The following is a 22779-nucleotide window of genomic DNA, read 5'->3' as shown; positions in this document are numbered from 1 at the left end:
AGGGTTGTATCTGAAAAGCATCACCAGTAGAGACTTATTTCAGCACCAAGGACAGGCCTCTATACTCTTTTGTATTTGCTTTCAACTCTTGCTGTACGCGCGCGCTTTTAAGGTACGCTTCCATTTTTTTCAAAGATGGTATAACCTATGTCCTAATATGGGCTTTTCCCGGAACACACAGCTCCTCCCTTACCTGCCTGTAGAGGCCTAGCGCTCCAGCGTTTTCGCCCGTACTGCCAGTGTGCGCAAACTGCACAGCGCGCTGGGATTTAAATATCCCGTGTCTGGGGTCTGCACGGCTGGAGGAATGAGATAGCAAGGCTCTAGGCAGAAGAGAAGATAATTGTACGGTAAGCCTGTTATTGATAACTACTCTTTATTGCTTGGTGAGGTATTTTCATGTCGAAAACAACGTAGTACAAGGCGGAGATCTGCAGAGCAAGGAATCACGCCCTGTATCAGCATTTTTAACCTTTATCGTACTGATCTGTTTGTCGAATGGGTGCGTTAAAGGCATACATTTTCTTAACATTTTATGCGACATATCAACTGAAAAGCATTGTCTAGCTGTGCGTAGTTGGAGTGTATGCAGACATATATTCCATTCTTTCTGTTATGACATTCAAATACGATTCTGTCCTGCTCTATTTCTTTTCCCTTTGATACGATAAGACATTTGCTCGACGAGGAAGTGTAGGATGAGATACAAAGTGTAAATCTCTGATAACGCACCTTAGTCCCATGCGCAAAACAACTAATGAAGATACAAGTACAAAATCCTTTCCTGTAATCAGCTGTCCATCATCTGTCGCTTCACCACTCGGCAGCCTGTCTGAAGCTTGACGAATATTACCTGCTAGTCCGGGAGCAATGCCTGAGCGCGTCTCCAGCAATGCGCGAGGTGGGGGTTTTAACAAGGCTGCGTACCCGTGGAGAGGAGACAGATACGCCGAGCTAAATGTCAGAGAAGGCTTGGTATATAATCAGAAATGATGCCGTGGCGACGAAGTAATATCTGAGCGTATGTTGACAAATCTGGCTTAAATTGATGTAAGGTTTGCATTGCAATTCTACGTCCATGAACAAGATGGATTCCTCCAGGTTTCACCGTAATACTGAGATATTGTCGACTACGATCTCCATTTGCAATACTAGTAGGTCATCTTTTAAAGATGCAAAGTTAAATTGGTCCAGTTTCCTTCCTGAAGTCCTTTACTTCGATTAAGATATAATACCTAAGGTTTGCTGTGCGTGTTTTGGTACAAGCTGTCGCGATATGTACATGAACCGCAATATTAAGATTTTGTAGACTAGTCTCCCTTTGCAATACTAGTAGGTCATCTTTTTAAGATGCGAAGTTTGTATTGGTCCACTTTCTTTCCTGAAGTCCTTTACTTCGATTAAGATATAATACCTAAGGTTTGCTGTGCATGTTGGTGTAAGCTGTCGGGACAGGTACATGTAGGCATAAGAACCACCCTGGGCCAGCAACAGAAGCTTTCTCTTCCGTCTCCATAAATAAAACATGGGCATCCCGTATGGAGTGTTGTTTATTTGCTGGAATCCCCAGAGAGGTGCTGACTCGTTATCATGTAGGCTACAGCTCCAGGCAAAAACCACGTAAGCCTTTTCAAGCCTTGTCAAGTGCTAATGGAGTTTCGATGCCCTCAAAACCTCCAAGGCCTCCAACAAGCTTTTAACCAAAGTGGTTGGTAGGTGTGCTAGATGGTTGCTTGGATCAATTTTGTTTTGATTTTGTTGCTCCACTGATGTTTGGGAGTGCTATACATCTTAATGTTGATAAAAAGTGCAAATATCATACAGGTAGCATCTAAAGCATATCTTTTATTGACACTACACTCTCCTCCATTAGATGAGTTGGTGATCTCACCGAAGTGTGAATCGCAATGACAACACATTTATGGATAATTGTATCCATTTCTATGGTGGTTTTAGAAAGAAAATTAGGTATGCGGGTAGCCTGAAGCTTTCCACCCAGATGAGTGGATGTTTGGGAGTGCTAAGTATCTTAATGTTGATGAACAGAGCAGACATCATACATGTTGAATCTAAAGCAAATGTTCTATTGAGGCTACATTCTACTCCATTAAGAGAGTTGGCGATCCCAACGGAGTGTGTGTCGCAATGACAAAACATTTACGGATGGTTTCATCCACGTCAAATGTGGTTATAACGGAAAAGTAAGTATGCGGGTGGTCGAAAGCTTTCCACGGCTATGAGTAATATCGTTGACTTTGATTAATTAATAGGATTATGCAATGCAGGATTATGATGTGTATATTTTAGGTATAAAATATATTGGTCTCCGTATAATGGTATGTGTATGATATATGGCCAATATATGATCTACAAATATATTGCATGGGATTATATGAGATATAAATGTCAGAAATCTTCTGGGACTCGTTCGAGCTCCTCTGGGAGTGATTGGTGTTCCCTGGAGACACATACGAGATATCTCATGGATTGTGCTGGGTTATGTCTATATCTAACCATATACGGCAGGCACATGTATATGGCAGGCATATTTCTTATTGATATCATCATCTCTCATCAGATACCAGCTACAAATACTATGAAATGCGAGTATTGTTAGCTTTATATTCCTAGCATTACAGTTGGAATATACATTCTGACCATCAGCGAAGACAACAAGGCTACCACATCTGGAGTTGATTTTTTAAAAAGATTTATTATTTCATAAACACATAAACATGTGTGAGTTGCCCAGCTCCTTTGTATATAGAAAATAAATAGCATGTCGTCGTTGCAACATACAACAGTTGTATGTGTAAAGGATTCATGGTTACCTACAGAATATTTCTATCATGTTCTCTAGAGTTGATATTGACAATCCTTCATCTTCAATCAGACCTCCTATAATGAAAGGAAAATGAAGAGCGCAGAATTTGCCCTAAAGCCATGGATCTGAAAGGATCGTCACATGCTGGGTATGATGTATGATGTGAGCTGATCTGAATACATCTACCTGCTCTGGCGTTTCCATGGCCCCCAGAAAGACATTTTTCATTAAAGTTTACTTTTCTAACTCAATATGTTAATTCTGTAAAAACTATAGAGATTGCGAAGAGGACATTTCAGAGTGGAATATTGACTTGTGACAAACAACAGTAATCTGTCTATGTGCTGTCTTTCAATTTTGTTCATGGAAGTTGATGCAATTGTACAATCTACAGTGCTAAGAGGAACGTCCTGTCTTCACCAAAATAAAAGTGTTTGGCCCAAAAGGTACCTGTCTATTTACTGATAGGTTTGTATTAGTGCCTCGCTTCTTTAAAAGAAATACACATGTTAATTTTTTAGCCTTCATATTCATTATGAAACCTGAAATAGGTGCTCATTGTCAGTGTCAATTCTGTTCACCTGCAGAGGCGGTGACATTAGCCATTTTAGGAGGCACACCGCCTTGTAATAACATGTAGTGCTGCCTGCCTGGCACCATGTAATAACAGCACCTAATGTGCCCGTAGCTGTCCATGACCGCCATCACTCCTGCCACTCGGAGGCCGTCAGATCGTATCAGTTGCTGATGTGTACAGGCATGGAAGGGCAGCCCATCAGCACATAGAAGATGAGTCAAAAAATCACAGAAAACGCATTGCGTATAGCCATACGCGTCTTATTTATCTTGCCTTGCGTTGCCTGGGAATGTTCCGACTATATAAAGTACAACAGAGTCGTGATAGTCGAGATTCGTTTGAAGCTGCAGATCTTTGTTAGATATGGTTCTTGCCGTAGGCTGCGATGGCGTAACATTTGTCCGCAACGGGGTTTGTCCTTTGCTGTCAGGGATGTAATTCGACTTTTTATGACAGAAGTCTCTACATTTTGGCATTTCACGGCTTCGCTGGGCACATCAATGTTTGCAATGGATATATCCCCATAAGTGTTTCTGGAATGCTTTCCACTGTCTACATAGAAGGCTGGAAATCTAGATGCGAAGTTTTTTAAAGCAGATGTCTCTACATTTGTGATTCAGAGATGTCTTCACTGTGCACATCAATTTTTGCAATGAATATATCCCGATAGGAATTTCTCACATGCTTTGCGCTGTCCACATAGAAGGTTGGAAGCCTGGATGCCCAGCAATACCTGGTGCTGTTTTTAGTGGCATATGGAGATTCATTCAGCCGTAGCCGTGGCATTTATTGGTGCACCTTACAGATATGAAGATTGACGCTGTCGCCGAATACTGCTGGATATTACCTACACTAGGTCCATACAAAAACAATGGACCCTTTCCCCTTTAGAAAAGCCTTTCTCCATTACAAGAAACAAAAGTGTTGCCTCAAATCTTAGAACCTGATCGTTTCAGCAGCCTTTGCCATTAACCAGCTATTGACACCCAATGCAGCGCTGTCCCATTGCAACTAATTGCCTGATGTCGCAGATTGAGGCAATGTACAACTTGATCCCACTGTCACAAGGGAGCCGTTGAAGATGCACCGAATTGCCTTTGAGAAAGTGCAGCTTTTGTCACCATTATCTCTTGGGAAAAGGGTGTACAGAATAATTCATCAACCGTCGTCACTGCAAATCCCTTATATGACAGCATAAAAGCACCGTCTGGAGGGAAGAGCTGTTTCTAAAAAAACATCGCTCAGGGTAAACATTTCAAGGACACAGCGCGAAAGTCACTCTTTACTTTGTGGCGGGACTTTAACTTTTTTACACTGTATTTTACACTGGTTTTGGCTGCTTTTTTATGTTGGTGTGAATGTAGGTATTTGAATACACTGTCGGTGGAGTGCCAGGAAGTGAGTGAAAAGATGGCAGCAAATTCCAGACATCTTGGAGTGTTAGGAAGTAGAGGTCATAGGCGAAAGAACACGTCGTTAATCAGACATGACAGTCCAGGTCATGGGGTCAACGGAAGAGGCTACTAATTCACGGGGAGGAAACTGTTGGTCTGTTTGTTTGTCGTATGTTTTCGCAGTTGTATGTCTTCCACATGTTACTTGTTAGTCACCTTTGCTGTAGACTGTCAGGAATTGATCAAATGGGCACACGTATATCAATCAAAGCCTACATTACATGATAAAGTAACTGTAATTAAAAAGATATACGAGAAACTTAAAACATTTCACAGAGTCGTGAAATCTTCGAACTCTTGTATTAGTTGTGATAGTCTAAATGTCTAATTCTCATCACTTGTTCGTGTTCTGCAAACTGGTCCGGCTAGTAACTGATTATATAAGAGATACTTCTCAGGCAATACATCTACTAGGCAACTTCTATGTTTGTATGGAGCAGTACAAAATGAATGACTGCGGAAGCAATATTAAAACCCTAACGGAAACCTCAATACATTTTCATTCGCTATCAGTATACCCCCGCCATTGGTCATTCGCTTTTATTACGTTATTCAACAGGCTGAAAATCACCCGTGTGGTTCCAAACAGTTTATCAATTTCTGACTAGAGGCAATTCCGCCCGAATCTCGTAATCCAGACCCTCGACAGGCCTTTTTCACAAGTCCTGGCCAAATCCAGGGGAAGTGCCTTTAATCCAATCAATGAATCACTGACAGCAAGGCAATCACAGATGCTGTACTCGTGATTTCACTGCACTTTATTTTTGTGACAGAGTACCTGTGGCTCATGTGGAAGATTTGTGAGAAAAGATGCTTAAAGATACCAAAAAGAATGAATGATCTGCCGCACGCAATGATGGACTCTTTATTACTAGATATGATAACAACAGTCAGATAAATACCTAAAAATAGAATAAAAACGTAATTAATAGAAATATGTGCACTATGGATTTAATGTAACTACAAGCTGTTAATACGTTACGACAAAGACAGGAAACTATCACAAAATATCTCAAAAACAAACCCACAACGGCAAAAAGGAACAAAACGCTGTTTTGCATTGATGCTCAGCTTAGAAGCAGCAACGATTGAGCTAAGTGTCCATAAGCAGGTATGAAATTGTCGCAATCCCAAATGTTTTAATCATTTATGCTTCAAAGATCCCCGTTCTAGCTTTAGTCAGCTGTGCTGAATACCTATACACTATATCTAACCACCCTTTACTTATGTGCAGAACTCTTGTCCGTACGTTAGACACGCAATTTCTGTAGAAGCACGCAATTTCTTCCGGTCATATCTCAGGAGTTGTATACTGAACGTTGGGGCGCCAAAATTTTCACACATCAAATGCTAACTTTACGGTACACAGTTGTGTCAGCTGCTGTACTTAAAACGTCAGTCGACATTTGTTCCCCTTAGTCTCCTACAGGAAATCAATTGAGTCGTGTTACCGTATATGTCGTTTCGTACACTGCGTTAAGCTAAGGGCACAACCCGCCGTACGTGCAAATACGTGCTGTCTGCGTGCCAAAACGTGGGTAATCTTTTGGGATCCGTAAGTGGTAAGTACCGTCTCCGTACGAACTCGTAGGGAATCCGACGGATTTTGGAGCACGCAGACACGCCGTAGAAATTCATGTGCAGGCAAAACTTTGTGTGCAACTTGCTCAACCGTGCGGGTGACGTGCGTTGACGTACTCCCACCCTGCTCTTGCCAATCGTTCCCCACGTTTTCAGAAATACGTGGCGGACGTGGCCTCCCAAAATAAACGTACGGACAAATTGCACGTACGGCGGGTTGTGCCCTTAGCTTAAGTGATACCCGCATGTAGTGAGACGTGTGGGGATGGGGAGCTGGCGACTTGCCAAGCTTACACCACTTACATCCGGGTCTCCGGGGATGGGTCGTTTAGATGCCGATACATCATGTAATTATCATCATCGCTGACAAGAAGTGAGGCTAATTAGGTCATCTCTCTAAACTGGATATCAATTCAGTCATTATTTCCCAATCGATGAGCCTATCGAGCGTACCTTGGGTACATTCTGCGGCAGGGGAAAGTGGTTTCACGGATTATTGACAACTTTCGGGTACAGGCTACGAATCAAATAATTGACGGTTGGTGAAAATGGGAAATTCAGTGCAAAATGATAAATAACGCTGACTCTCTGGGCGGGAAATACACAAATAGGTCTTAATATTTTGTGCATTTGCACGATTTTAGTTTCAAACATTACGTTTTACGATCTTCTTATTCGTTCATTTTGCTGGAACAGGTATTTTTATATCCCGGAGATACCGTTGTGATACCTTCCCCCACGATCCATTCTATCAGATCTTAATTGAGATTGGCAGGCACGATTCGTCCTTGTCACGGCCTCCATCTTGATTTCTCAATGTCAGTTGAAGGTCGATAGGAGAGAAAGTGTTATGTTCGCTCAAAACTACGCTACGTATATCTGACCCTGGAGACTCATAAGACTATAAATTGCTATCATGAATCTAAACAGAAATTGTGGTTCTAACTTTGAGTGGTGCCCTTTTCACCCAACCCTTAAGCTTATTCTACATATTTGTATGTTCATATGAATGGGCAAGTATCATATAGTATATACACACGTAGACATGGACGAATGATATCTAGGTTCATTTGATTGTATGGCAGGAAGGCATGCTCCCATTTCCATTTCACTCAGGTGGTATCTTTGCATGCGTCAATTCGAATGTGTTTAATTTTTGTGACGCTGCAAATCAAATCATACCTTCGGAGTAATCGAGCTTCAATTTCAAGGGCAAAACTAAACACTTCATCAATCAAATCGCTTCTACAGGAATTACTGCTAAAACCAAGTGTAATGATGCCTAGGATCATCACGCGTAATTACACCCACAAGACTGATCATAATTCTCTTTTAATTAAATCATTCTCTCATCACCCCGGGTAACGCCTCAGGATAGATGTTCAATATCCAGTCGTCAAATATTACTTAGATTGCGAAAAGAGTACTCAAAAGTATACGTACATTTTGGTTTTTGAAGGGGAAGTATTAGAACATATTTTCCCTATAACTTATAGTGTTCAATAGAATGTCAGCAGCATGGTGATGTTCTTGTCCATGCTTACCGTTCTGACCTAGCTTTTTTCGCTGTCAGATGGTGAACTATGATACACCAAGATGGAACTATTATTAGAAGGGAAAGGTGTTGTAAGAAGCTTAATGGGTCACGAGCAGTGGATTCAGGTCTTATCAGGTACCCGGTTATTAAAGCTCTCTCACCATGCCTGTAGGCAGGCTCTGTATCAAACATCAGTGGTTAGGGCTGAGATGATTGTGAAGGCAGAAAGGCGTACCCACCGCATAAAATACAGCTATAATAACCTTAACATGGTTTTATTCATGCCGAGTATACTAGACTACTGTCAGAGGAATACGTCAGATAGATAGTCACGACAAAAAATGGATGATCAATTTCAATCAGCAATCCATGTACCATATGATATTCTGAAGGCTATAATTTGTACATTCCTATAGTTGAAGACATTGTGTCAAAGAACACTAACATAAGCTAAATAGTACGCTAGCTATCTCTGTCACTCCTGGGCTAAAAAGGGAACAAAGCGAGCGAACCAAAGGTAAAAAGGCTGACACCATGGCACTGATCTTGCAATATCATGACACATCGAAAATGATTCACGAGTATTGCCATCAAATATGTTGTATCAGTTAATATATCAATACCTGTATACAATGATCTATTTGCATAGTCTCGACTCACAAATGCTCGATGGCATTCCTCATTCTTATCTATCGATCAGTACTGTGCGTGTACCGATTCTTTTGTATGCCTGTGAATGTAAGCATTCCAATCATTCCTGTCAATCAATCAAACGATGGGTGTGGTCACTTGCTAAACATTCTAAAAACAAAACTAGCATCGCCAAAACACAACACTATGGAATAAACTCTCCACAGAACAAAGACAAAATACTACCAGAATGGCTTTTGAAAATAGACAGTATTAGGACTGGTGTTCAGTGTACGTATTAGTCATCTGGACCATTATTTTTTTCTGTAAATTGTGTTTGACTTCCCCGTAACTTGTGATAGGCTTTTGAGTCAACTCTTTCTGTATGTACATAGGAACGCCTGAAGAACAGGTCACGGGCGCGCCTGACATTGGTAGAATAAATGAAGTAAAATGTCACTGATTTATGAAAATTGACCATACTGGGACTGTTATTACGTGTAAGTCATCTGGACTATTAAATTTTTGTTGTTGTCAAATCAACTGTACTTCTGCGTAACTTGTTATAGTTTTGGATCTGCTTGTAAGATGAATGACATTAAGCGTCACTGATTTTTCCCGCCGCCCCAGGTTGAATCAGAAGAGATCTAGACGATCTACCGGTAAAATTAATGAACTAAAACTGTCACTGATCTTTCCCGCCACCCCAGGTTGAACCAGAAGAGACGAAGAGGCAGACGTGATGACGGAGAAGGACGCCATGGACGCGATCGAGGCCGCCAGCCCGAAGGAGTCCGAGTGCCCTCCCTACACGGAGGTGGAGAACATGGAGACCGACTGCGCCGTCCCCAGCCGGCCGTGGTACATGGCCGTCTGGGCGTGGGTGAAGAACCCGCACAACTTGCTCCTGGTGCTGACGATTCTCGGGGTGGTGCTGGGGGTCCTCTTGGGGTTTCTGCTGCGGCTGGCCGAGCCCAGCGACGCCACGATAATGCTCATCGGCTTCCCCGGAGATATCCTCATGAGGTGCTTGAAGATGCTGATCCTGCCACTCATCATCTCTAGTTTAATCACCGGTGAGACATCAATTAGTTTCTATTGATAGATATTGGCAATATCTATTCATTTATGATATTTCATATGTATGTACTTTCACGCCTGACATCTCGAACCTCTTTCAAGGATGCGTCTGTTATAAGAATAATCAGCATAAGACAAAGGCAAAAGTGAGTGTCGGAAAGAAAAAAGAAACAATCTTACTTTGTATACATTGATTTACTTTAACCCCTGACTCATACAAATATCTTCAATTCGCCATAGGTAGTTTGTTTCTCCCTAGTGATAAATTTGTAATTTGGACGGGAAAAGAGTGATTCCCACATCGCCGCTGATTCGCCAAGTCGTATCCAAAAGCAATTTCAAAATTCTGCCAAGTAGATGAGTGAAAATAGCTGGAAAATCCTTTGAGACCAGTATCAATTTGTTCTAATATAGTAGCTTGCTCATTACAGAACATCTAGCACGTATAGGTTCGGAGCAATTGAGTTGTTATGGTCTAGATACAGCGACCCAGATCTCAATGTAAAACAATGAAAAACAGATAACGCGTGAAACACGGATCTGTAGATAAACGATGAGGCTTATCAAGTCTGATATGTTTATGGTTTGCACAGAACCTCATCAAGAGTGCATGAGAAAAATTGTGTGTTGTACTGGGACATAAGCCGTCGTAACTGTACGTCATATTTTGTATGCATCATGAGGGCTGTCAAAAGGAACTAACGTTTCTTTGAATGATGAGTTTCAAAGGTGACAGCACATCAAACATCTAGGACGTTTTTTAAGCTTGTGCCTTCGTTGACACCTTTCACATTGGGGTTTCTTAAATAGGACATAGGATTGGGTACAATTCAAAACCAAATGGTAACGGGGCTTAAAAAAAGGAAAGACCCAATGCAGTAGTTAACTGGATATGATTTTGAAGCGGTCAGACGTTTCATGCAGCCATCCGGTGTCTTTCGTCCGTGACACTACACCATAATGCTGTGTAACTGACGAAAGACATCAGATTCATGGCTGTGTAAAACGTTTGACCGTTTAAAACTCATATCCAGTTGCTTGAGTAACTGCTGTCTGGACTATCTTTTTTTGCCTGGATGTCCAACCTTCATCGATGCAAGTAAAGGGCAGGTCTCGTGAGCACAAACTGAAACCCGTGAATATGTAGAAGGTTCCGCCATCCATTTTTTCACCAACAGAGCCTCATAGCCGAACAATCAAACGCGCCGAGAGTGCCACAGACTTGGAACTAATTCATTATCCGTTATCCCCGACAGCTTTCACTGCTTCCGCCCCTTTGATTCCTGCTCCTGCAGACAGACATTAAGGTCCGAGATTAGTTCCGCACGCTGTTGCCTTCAACCTGCCATTCTCATTGACAGCACCAATCTCGCTGCATGTGTAACGGCCTGCAGTCCCAGCGCTTGGCTCAACGCTCAAAGTGTAGATGAGAAAATCAATGCTGGCACGTAATTTCGTCACGGGGCTGATAAGATCCACACAGCTCGGAGTGGTGTAATCAGATTGTAATTTTCTGTCAATGACAAAGTGACTGACTTCGCCATAACATTGCCATCAACGGCAAGATGGCGAACGTACAGTCACGCAAGAGTGGGATAACACCAACCAACACAGTTGTCATTCTTTGTTGTACATGGTATACTTTTGTTGAACTTTCAATCTTTGTTGCCTGACTTACAAAAGTAGAATGAAGCAGGTCAAAGACACTCTATTTCCTCTGGAAACAATGTAATATTTTTGATACTGCTTTTCACGATCTTTCTTTCTACAACTGATAAGTCTACCAAAATTCGTTAGCATACAACAAATAGAAGATTGCTGTGAGTCGTCTTTCCGTCATCTTCAAAACCATTGGACCAGTATAGTTCCATACACTGTTAACGTAGTAGACTTCGTTGTACCTCCCCATGTTCCTCTCCTGCCTACCTGTTGCAATGGCCAAGGCAGGTACCGGCCCTTGCTTCTCTTTGTGTAGCATACGGAATAGTACGTCCCTTTCCCTTTAGAAAGTCTAATGTCCCATTCTAAATGTTGCCAGACTGGGTATGGACGCCAAGGCAAGACGAAAGATGGGCACCAAGTTCTTGCTGTACTTCACAAATGTAGAATGCAGGATAGTACGCCATTTCCTTAAAAATGTCTAATTGTAAAAGTGTGCTCCACCAGGTCTAGCCGGTCTGGACGCCAAGACTTGAGGAAAGATGGCCTTCAAGGCCCTGCTGTACTTCATAAACGTAGAATGCAGGATGGTATGTCTAATTCTACAAGTGTGCTCCACCAGGTCTAGCCGGTCTGGACGCCAAGGCCAGTGGAAAGATGGGCTCCAAGGCCATGCTGTACTACTTCTCCACCACCATCATCGCCGCCATCATCGGCATCATCCTGGTGGTCAGCATCCATCCCGGAGACCCCGAGCTGAAGAAGGGGAGGGGCGCGCAGGACATCGCAGGGGACTTGCCCGTGCAGCAGGTGTCCACACTAGACGCCATCTTGGATTTGATCAGGTACGGACTTCTCTATAGAATCAACCTGACTGTAAGCCTCCCTCACAGGCTTCGAGCGGGGTTGGGATTCGCAAACTCCCTACCACGGCAAACATCCTTTCCCGGCATTAGAAAACCTTAATCAACGTTGAAAATCGCACACCAGCGCCTTCATGAAATAAAGCCAAACCCGCTACAAGTCTGCAAAGGATGCTATCTGACTATATGGCGTTATGTTCAGACGAATAGATTGTACCTTCATCATAGAGCAACCGTGAAAGAATGTTCATACTGCATTTTGCATTTTCATTTCTTGTAAATTTTGATTTTCTAGTCGTATTATCCCTAGCTCGTTGCATATTCTTTCTCAGATTGCTTTGCGCTCTTGCGCTTGCGCATAATGCTATCATTTGTGTGAACAGGATAAATGCAAAGGGAAGTTGTTTTTGTACAAAAAGGTGTCTTGTGAGGTAATTAACTATTACAGCTCCTTTACACACATTTGTTGGAAAGAAAGTGAGGTTTCACGAGGGTACAAAGTTAGCACCACACAGGTTCTAGATTACAAAAATGTTTTAGAGAAATGTTAGATGTCCAGTCATCATCATCAGTTGACATGCTTACACACCGTCGAGTTATAACATACCCTTTCGTTGGCTAATATAAGACAGGGTGCGCCAGGTCTCCCGCCCGGGTGAATGGTGTAAATCACCATGCGTGTGGTTGATAAGCGACTGATGTTCGCCAGTTCTCCACATATGCACGTGGGTGAGTTGTACTAAATCTCCAGACAGAACGATTTGGACCTTCTGGGGAATGTTCCTACTCTTTTTCAAAAGGTGTGCTGGGTTGTGTAGAGTCTTGAAAAAGTGCGTGTCGCACCACAAAAGTAGCACTCTAGATCTTTATGATCCCTTCCTGAAGTGTATTTTCGAAAGCCCATTACATTTTAGTGCCAGACGTAAATAATACATCTATAAAAGACAGGCTCAGAAGCTAAATCAGTACCAGGCATCATCCGAAAGAGGACGCCCAGGACATTGAGGACTGATCTTCCATTAGTAAGGCGGGTGCCCTTTGGATAAAAAAGGCACACAGGGCATTTGCCACAATGCAGCATCTGGCATAGCACACTTAAGCATAAAGCGAGTTCATCGTATGACGCAAGAGTGCGAGTATTAAAGCGAAGTGAGCAATGGAGCGGGTGGGAATGTCCATAGAATCCGCCCGGTTGTACATCATGGCCGCCTGGCTAAGTGGCCCTTCTCCATGCCTTGTCACGTTGATTACCCAGATGATAAATTACTTTGCAACTAACGTTGACCTTGTGTGAGGTTATTAGCTTGGCAGGATAATGTTGGGGGCTTGAACTTCAGATAATGCGGAGGGGTATACCCTTGCCAATGTTTTGCGCTCGGCGTATTCGTCAATGTCAAAAAAGCAATGTACCGATCTACCTTATAAGATATACCAATTTCAAGTTCAGAAATGTCAAGTAAAAAAACAAGGAGTTTCATGTAAAAGGTTAATAATACACGTCCATGTAGAAGGCCCCTAGAAGCGTGATGACCAATATATCCAAGTCATCAAAATGGTCAGCATCCTAATCCTCTTATAAATCTATGCATATGTGATGACACGAACCAATCATTGTCAGGATGAAAACTGTCTGTTACCTTGTTATGAGTGGGGTCGGCTGTGGTAGTGACAGCGACACTTGAGCTACTTTTGGACTCTATTTTAATAGTGACAAAAGTTCCGGAGAATGGCCTGGGATGGTTATGGTTCTCTAGAGCTAGAGTTAGATTTGAATTTTTTCTCTGATGCTGAACAAGCTGTCAGGCAACTCATCTTTAAAATAATAATGAATCCTAAGCTCTTAACGGTAGTCCTGGGAATGGATATGGTTATCTCGAGTTAGAAGAGAATGTCCACATGCTGTCTGTGAGGATGCCTAATCAGCTCCTGAGACCTGTAGACATGTGATAAGACAAATGTTCCTTGTTAATCACCTAGACTCACGCGATGATGTGTTACAAGATGGATGAGAAGATCGATAAGACAGGACGATCTAATTGATTGAGTCATCCAAACACAATACGTTTTTCGATACCTTCATTGGCTACCAATTGGCTTTTTCAGATGTAGTTACGATTTAATCGAAACTGATTTCGCCAGCAGTCGTCAAATTGCGTGTAACGTGACATATCTAGTAGAGATAGGAGAGTAACTACTCTGTCCAAGATGTAAAATCGTGTTATCCTTTGAGTTTGAACGCATTGGACAGATGTAGCTACTGCATTCAAAGCATTCTCGGGTGACCAAACACATGATTGATGTTAATTTGACATTTTTACGGCCTGCATGATTTAATAGGTCATAAACTCAGATCTTTAAAAAATGATCTTCTTATGCCCTTTGTATTGTCAAAAGCCATCGTAACAAAAATGCAAAATGCTTAATAATCTGAACGAGGGAGAGGTCTCTAGACAACCGGTTCCATGGCTGTCTTCACTGCTGTTTGCTAGAGTGTCCACCTTCTAGGAGAAAACAGCAACCATCAATCATAGCATTGCCCTGAGTGCGTGACCATGTTGTAAATATACATCATCCTGACAAAATCTGATACAAGAGGAGGGTCCCGAAGGAGTGCTGCTGGTCATTAGGCAGTTTCGTACATCCATTACAAGAAGGGCTGTCCACACGACCAGGCCTGATAGAAAGGTATACTGTTCCATAAAAGATCACGCCTGTTTCACGTGAACAGTGCGTGACCAGTGGCCATCTTATCTTTAGTCTGTGCTATAAATCCCGTGCCATGCAATAGGCTTCCCGTCAAAGGTCGTAAAAACTATGCACGTGAAAACTTTCGTGCCTTTGCCCAGGGTATTGAGCAGTTACGTATTCAATTCAGTAATCGTATTCAATTGTATTACATAACCAGTTGACGATTTAGTGTCAATGTAAATCGTCGCCTTGTTTTGAATATTAAAGAATTATCTTTCGTAAAAAAATCGCACTGAAAGACAGGTCAGCCCCTTGCACAGTAGACGACCAATTCAAGTTGTAATGGTGATCCTATAGCGGACTTACATAACGCGCTTAATAAAGCAGGGAAAAGCATATGTCTTGTAGGTTTGGCTTGTTCGAGCCAGAATCATTAGTGATATAACATGAGATATAATCATTATTCTTTTCCTTAAATACTTGGTTACATATGATTAGATTAAAATTTTCACATAAAGTAAGGCAAACTCCAAGTTCATTTATGACGAGGAAATGCTCTTCTTGCTGAAATTAGACATCTTAGATTTTAGGATCTAGGATTGTAGGATTTAATTGCAAGGGTAAACAATTACCTATATGAAAAATACGATTATGACTATGATATTATCTATGTGATTAATTTTGCTTGTCCTCATCTTCATCTAAGCTCCACTTCTATTTGATTTTCCATTGGGGACGTCTTACATTTGAAGGCTCAAGCGTTTTATTTTCCAAATAAGTGAACACAATCATTAAATCATAAGAAGGAAATGACTATTTCAAATATTTAGACATATCAAATCCCATCGTAAATCATCAATTTAATTGCTGCAAGCAATCATAAATCAGTCATCAAATCATCAAGATAAGTCGTTTCTTCAATGTCACCGCTCAGTGTTTCCAGAAAAGTATCACGTCTTTCATAATGTTACTGTTACTCATGAAAAGGAAAAAAATCGTCGGTGACAGCAGACAAAAATGAAAGAAAACGCGAAAAAAAACGTGATAGAGAAAATAAGGAGTGACAGACGAAACAACAACGGGAACCGTTGTCATAAAATCTTTTTATACGACCCCTTTGATTCGTGAACATTCAACTGGCACTCTCGAAGGACAGCGGGCACACCAACTACGTGCGGTTGAATCCACCCAGGCAGGATGAAGCTAACAAATGAGAGCTTGGTCGAAGCCTCGGGCGAAAAATTCCATTACCGACTGTTCAGTCCCTGTTTGCGTCAGAGGAGTTCTTCGAAAAGTCGGAGTCATCAGATATACCGACAGTCCAAGTAGCAACAGAGAATGAGAACATCTGTCTCGTAAAATGGGACGTGGGGACGGGAACGTTTGGAAAGTACAAGGGCTACCAGAAACATGCTTTGAATGACTCAAATGCCTAAGATATTATATAGTTAAGTTAAGTTAAAACTTTGTTCCAACACAACAGAAGAAAGACTCACCACAAATTTTCGGTCGAGTACTCCGACCTTCTTCAGATAGATGATTTGCTGCACTGATATTCCGAAGTCGTCGGTTGCGTTGGAACAAAGTTTTTAACTTTTTCAACTATGGATTTTCTACCACAGATGAGCTTTCATTCGGACACCTAAGATATTGTGCGTGAAAAAAAAAAGATAATGAAAAAAAGGATTGCTTTATCGACACAAATTAGCAACAGAATGGTCGAAGATAGCGTAAAGATATGAAATCGATATTCTGGACTTCTGCAGCTCGTTGATGTCCCCTGGTTACTGGAGGATGTACCTCTAGGACGTTAATGTGTATCTTTATTCTCCACCCTACAAGGACGTGCCGATACGCCCATAGAGTCATATTACAAATGGCCGGTCGCTATGCAGCTTTGCTCTTTGGTGAAGGTAATTTTGCAAAGGCCAACAAAGCGAAGATTGATAGACTTCCTTTCAATCTACGATACGATCATATGTGCGGTGTCGGAATAACAGGCTACGTTCACTATGAACATGGCAATATGATGCAAACTGCCTCCGGATATGTATCAATACTTATACAACAGTAGACTTTTTTCAGAAGAGTTAAACATGGAAAATGAATAAATGCAGACATATGAATTCCTCTTGGGTCATTAACGTTGGACGGATGCAAAGATGTCCTCGAACATTTTTAGGTATTGCTAACAAGATAATTGGATAAAACAGTGCTTTTTCAACCGTAATTGTAAAGTGTAATAGCTTAGAAAATTGTTCATGTTTTTCATTTCATGAAATTACCATATGGGAACACATGACCAAGTGACAAAATACGTTACGTGCAAGCGGAGACTGCGTAAAAACCTTAGTCGAGCCGTTGAAATTAAGCAGTCATATCAAACTTCAAGTTGCTTAAAGTACAAATTCTTCCCCGGGTTCTTTTGACAAGTTTTAGTCTACAACTGAACTTTGTGTCTGGAAATATTCTAAGAAACATTCAGCACGTCTTTACTTTAGAGATACGCCGTGGCGCCAAACGCCACGCCTGTCTTCTTGTCGTAATATTACCATCGTTCACACGTAACATAGTGCTTAGTATCTCAGCTTATAATGTCATGCTTACCTGAAAGATGGATCGTGCATGTGGCTCCAAGTTGGCTCTTCCTAGATCGTATATCCTATCCTTGATAAGTATATTTGAATCTTTATACATTGGAGCTACTGTTTGATACGGAGAGATTGGGGTTGAGAGGGCAAGTCGACATCGAAGACAAATATGTAAGATATGCCTTTGTTAGTATAGGAGACGTTCCATCATGGTTGAGACGATCTTGTATGGGAACCGGTTGTAGCTAAACCTACCATATCATTGCCGTCTGATAGTATGTTAACCCTGAGCCCATGTCAAAGCATCCCGCGGCCACCACATTTGTCAAGAGCTTCTTAAACTTGCAAAGGTTTACCTTCTTTCTTTTCAGCTCCATTAACAAGACATGAGAACTGCACAAGTACTACCGAGAACTGCGTCCCATGTTCGTGTTGTAGTGAGCTTGAATTGTTTGATGCAAAATATATATTTTTTGTTTACAGTGGTGTCCTATGTCATTCACAGGAGAGACCAAAATAGTTGAACAATTTTCCTTTATTCTCTGCATATTACTGGCCATGTATACTGATTAAGCTGGTGCCTCACACTAGAGAGTGACTATAGTGACCATACAGACGCAGAGGCATACTATAGCAGTATGGTCACTTTTCTTTATAGAGAAAAAATATATATGAATGTTTCTACTTTACTTTTCAGGAATGCCTTCCCGGAAAACCTTGTGGAGGCCTGTATCTCCGGCGTGAGTATTTCCATTTAGGCAGTGATATCATAAAAATGAACTTTTGTTTCGATTTAGTACAAATGTTGCAATATTTATGTTATGACAAGACATAGACTTACTCTTTTGTTCACATATGTTTGAATCTCTCATCTACAAAAGGGTGTATATTCAAGTACTTATTATGATCAAAATGCAATGTGAAGTCTATTACTAAAATTAGAATGGGTAAATACTTAACACCATGGTCGCGATTGTCCCATAAAATTTTTAAGCAGGCTGTGAGAGAAATAATCACCCAACAAGGATCTAAAACAGTATTTTGTGTAGCAAGATAGCTGAACTTTGAAAGGACACACCCGTGTCTGCCCCCCCCCCCCCAAATCCTTAAGTGAGCTACTAGTATCGTACGACGATCGCACGACGTATGTGACCGTACCCTTAGTTACTGATGGTAATGTGGACATTTTCTTCGCTTCCATGATGCATAATTCCACCGTTTCTTCTTCTTCTTCCCGTTGATGCCCACAATCTTGATGAAGATTATACTGGCATGTTTGGGGGGTGGTGACGCTCGCACTTGTAGACGTAATACTCGTTAGTCCATTAACAGTCCATGGTCGATACCCTTGAATCCGTCAGTTGTCTAGATAGGTTGTTATGAAACAGAGGCCCGAGACACAAACGTGTCTACTGTGACGGCCTTGACTGTCACTGCTGGTAAACTATCCCAATCCTTGATTTACCACAGCAACAAACAGCGTACAAGGAAGACTACATCTACACAACTGGATATGATTTATCTATGATAATACTTAAGAAAAGGTGGTTTAGTTACTGATGTGGAAACTTTCTTCGCTTACATATAATGTATAATTCCACCGTTTCCACCACAGCAACAAACAGCGTACAAGGAAGACTACATCTACGCCAACGTGACCAACACGACCACCAACACCACGGACGGACTGAACATCACCTCCACGTCAGAGCCGTACGAGGTCCTGGTGGACACCAAGGTCTACCGCAGTCTGGATAAGACTGATGGGACCAACGTTCTAGGTGGGGACATACTCTCTTTACCCTTGCATTTTATCTTTTGCACGATATGCGAGCAGATGACTTTGTTTTTCGTGATAAATGTCACGCTACTGTCAGGTTTAAGAAATATAAGAAACAACACATCAAATAGGTGTGTACATTACGTTAAGACAGATAAAGATATGGATACTATTTAGGACTTCTTTAAAGATGTTATGGATAAGTTACAGTGCAATATAAATATACCGCGTTACACAGTTGACTATTGTATAAAAAAATCGGTTTTTATACTACTTCACATATTGAGAGAGATTTTCAGTCTTGAAACCAATAGCGGTTGATGTCTCATTTGTCACCTGATTTGACTGTGTCAGGACTCATCGCTTTCTGCGCCGTGTTTGGGATTGTGCTGGGTAGAATGGGCAAAGAAGGCAACGTCATGTTGCAGTTCTTCAGTAACCTGAACGACGTCACCATGAGGATCGTTCTTGGAGTCATGTGGTAAGTACACATTCCCGACATACTAAACATGAAATAAAAGCTGCCCTCCGTGACTTGCACAGTCTGCACAATCCCACCGCTGCCACCAAGTGTAAAGGAGGGGGGAGGGGTGTATCGTAAGAACTGTCCGTTGAACCAGAAGTGAATTATCATGCATTACTGGTAGACAGTTTGGTTTCTCGATGGAACGGGATATTGCAGTACGTGAAGCATAGCGAACGTCCAATATGATGTGTATATAAGCAATGCTATCTGTGAATCTATCAATATGTCATTACTCGTTTATAGTCCGGGTCGTTGACTGCCATGCTCTACGCCAATCACGCTTTTTATCCCACGGTATTGTCCGAGATCTTGCGCGATGTTGACCGTCATGCATTGCACCCATCTCGTTCCCAGGTACTCCCCCATCGGTATCGGCAGCCTCATCATCGGCAAGATCCTGGAGATCGAGAACCTGGCCCTGGTAGCCCGGATGTTGGGGATGTACATGCTGACGGTGATGCTGGGCCTGATCGTCCACGGCTGTTTCATCTTGCCTATGCTCTACTTCATCATCACCCGTAAAAACCCGCTCTGGTTCTATGGCGGTATGCTGCAGGCCTGGATCACGGCTCTCGGCACTGCCTCCAGGTCAGTTATCATTACAATATTCAGATAGGACGTTAAATGGAGGTCCCGGGTCTGGGGAGTGCCATACCCCGGCACATAAAAGAACCGGCCACATGTGCGATGGTGCGATGTGAGCGGATCAAACTATTCCGGCCAAAATGGGGTTGGGAATTTCCCGAGCAGCCTCGTAACCCCTGCTTTGCCTATTGAGTCAGTGAAGTCAAGCTTGTAATCCTCATCCTAATAATCAACATATCATCCTACCGTTTCCGATTGACAGAAAGGCTTGATCTAGGCTTAGGTTATACAGATTATGCATGATAAAAGCCATCTTCATCGATAATTCACAAAACTATCTGCAGATCAGCAAGTAGCCTTGTCCAATTGAGACTGTTCTTGTTTTTTTCTTCCTCAAAACCCTGTCCACGTGCTTTCCAGTGCCGCCACACTCCCCATCACGTTCCGCTGCCTGGAGGAGAACAACCACGTGGATTCTCGCGTGACTCGGTTTGTACTTCCGGTGGGGGCCACCATCAACATGGACGGCACCGCCCTGTACGAGGCCGTGGGCGCCATCTTCATCGCCCAGCTCAACGACATGAAGCTTGATATCGGCCAGATCATCACATGCAGGTGAACTTTATGTTAACGTGTACACTGTACTTGCTAAGTCACACAATTTGACTGAGGGTGTCTTAAAGGGAAACTGGAGTACATGTCTTAGAAATAAAGTAAAAGAATCTAAGATGTATGACATGTCGCTTGATATCGACCAGATCAGCACATGCAGATGAGAGTTTGCCTTCTTCCTTACGCCAAAAAGCAGTTACTCAAGCAACTGGGTATGATTTTGGAAACGGTCAGACGTTACAGACAGCCATCCGGTGTCTTTCGTCAGTGACATTGGATGACTGTCTAAAACGTCTGACCGTTTAAAAAAAACATATCCAGTTGTTTGAGTAACACACAATTTGAATTTGTACGTACGTATCTTAAAGGAAACTGGCATACATAAAATGAGTAAAGAATCTTAAGATGTACTAGATGTATTTTGGACTTGGTCTGCCTGTGTGGGCAGCTGTTACCGTTTGTGGTACTGAAATGCCTTCCACTTGAATAGCAGTGGTAAAAGGATATCCACGTGAAATCAAACAAGGTGAAGTAGGTGTGTCTTATTCCTTGTCAAGAGCAAGTACAGTCCACTGTCATATTTGGTACAAAATAGTTGCCATTCTGCTTAAATGCTCAATTATCTACACTCTCACACATAGAGGGGACAAGGAATCGGAGTGGGTTTGGTAAAAGAAACTTATCACTAAGGATATTATGCAAGCAAAATGAAATTGTACTTCTGTATAGTTGTGTAGTTGTACAGTTGTCAAGACATTGTATGGAACTATGGTATAGTAGAGCATTTTGGCTTGAGGGTGCTGATGAGTGCAATTACGAAAAGATGTACAATATCTTTATCAACTGTACATTAAATCACGTGACATGTTGATTGACAGCTTGACGGCCACGGCAGCCAGTATCGGAGCCGCCAGTGTGCCCAGCGCCGGCCTCGTTACCATGCTCCTGGTGCTGACCGCCCTCCAGCTGCCCACGAGAGACGTCACTCTCATCCTGGCCGTTGATTGGCTCCTGTGAGTCACATGTCTATTCTTTGTGCTGTTGTTTTTACTCCTACGTAGATTCGCTCCATAAAATTGTTCCGTGAATATCAGATCGTCTTTTTTAACTTGTTTCCAAGGGTCCGGTCACATACGTCGCCCGATTGCAAACTTAGGGTATTCATGAACAGTCATGTATGTGTCCTGCAAAAATTACTAGCTGTCTTGCAGCGGAAAAGGCTGCATCAGATCCTTTTACCAGCCTGTAACTTGCCTGGTTAACAATTCCTATGTCGACGGGACAACCTACTTTGATTGCCCGCTAGAGTCTGCCACCCAGGGTAGTTCTAGCATGGTCTGCTTGAAAACTCTACAATGTTAAAATCCATGCAACATCAAAATGCCTTAACTGAACGTTTGTACATTGTAGGGATCGGTTCCGAACATCGATCAACGTGCTTGGTGACGCCGTGGGTGCCGGCATCGTGTACCACCTGTCCCGGGAGGACCTCGAAGCCGCGGACAGGGAACAACAGGTCAGTGCTAGTTCGCAGTGTGTGTGTGGCTTATGTAACTGTATCTATATAGCCGGTATAATCGCCCATTGGCGTAACACGCCGGCTTAACTAAATAACATTAGGCCATATTGTAAAATGCTTAGTTTACAACTATAGGAGAGCATGTTGGCTGACGGTGCTGAAGAATGCAACAATGAAGAGATGCACAATGTCTTAATTAAAAACAATGTACCAAGATCAATGTGACACAAAATTCCCCAATTCCATATTCCATATGGTGCCGATAGATGACGC

General features: G+C 42.2%; 1 protein-coding gene across 4 annotated transcripts in view; it reads left to right on the top strand.

The window, feature by feature from the left end:
- Nucleotides 1–22779, top strand: part of LOC118406629 (excitatory amino acid transporter-like) — a 39712-nt gene that overhangs the window by 13925 nt on the left and 3008 nt on the right. For 3 of the 4 annotated variants that reach the window (XM_035806812.1, XM_035806808.1, XM_035806811.1), the window contains exons 2-10: nucleotides 9314–9679; nucleotides 11965–12187; nucleotides 18182–18224; nucleotides 19100–19265; nucleotides 19619–19745; nucleotides 20145–20378; nucleotides 20796–20990; nucleotides 21866–22000; nucleotides 22398–22503. In XM_035806812.1, the coding sequence (XP_035662705.1) occupies nucleotides 9346–9679; nucleotides 11965–12187; nucleotides 18182–18224; nucleotides 19100–19265; nucleotides 19619–19745; nucleotides 20145–20378; nucleotides 20796–20990; nucleotides 21866–22000; nucleotides 22398–22503 (1563 nt within the window). In that variant the 5' untranslated portion in view covers nucleotides 9314–9345. Of the gene's footprint in view, nucleotides 1–214; nucleotides 351–9313; nucleotides 9680–11964; nucleotides 12188–18181; nucleotides 18225–19099; nucleotides 19266–19618; nucleotides 19746–20144; nucleotides 20379–20795; nucleotides 20991–21865; nucleotides 22001–22397; nucleotides 22504–22779 lie in introns of those variants that run through there. The other variant, XM_035806809.1, reaches the window with a different exon arrangement.

The sequence above is a fragment of the Branchiostoma floridae genome, chromosome 19, assembly GCF_000003815.2.
Source record: "Branchiostoma floridae strain S238N-H82 chromosome 19, Bfl_VNyyK, whole genome shotgun sequence".
NCBI lineage: Eukaryota > Metazoa > Chordata > Leptocardii > Amphioxiformes > Branchiostomatidae > Branchiostoma > Branchiostoma floridae.
Note: the sequence above shows the minus strand (reverse complement) of the source record. Positions and strands in the feature narration are given on the sequence as shown.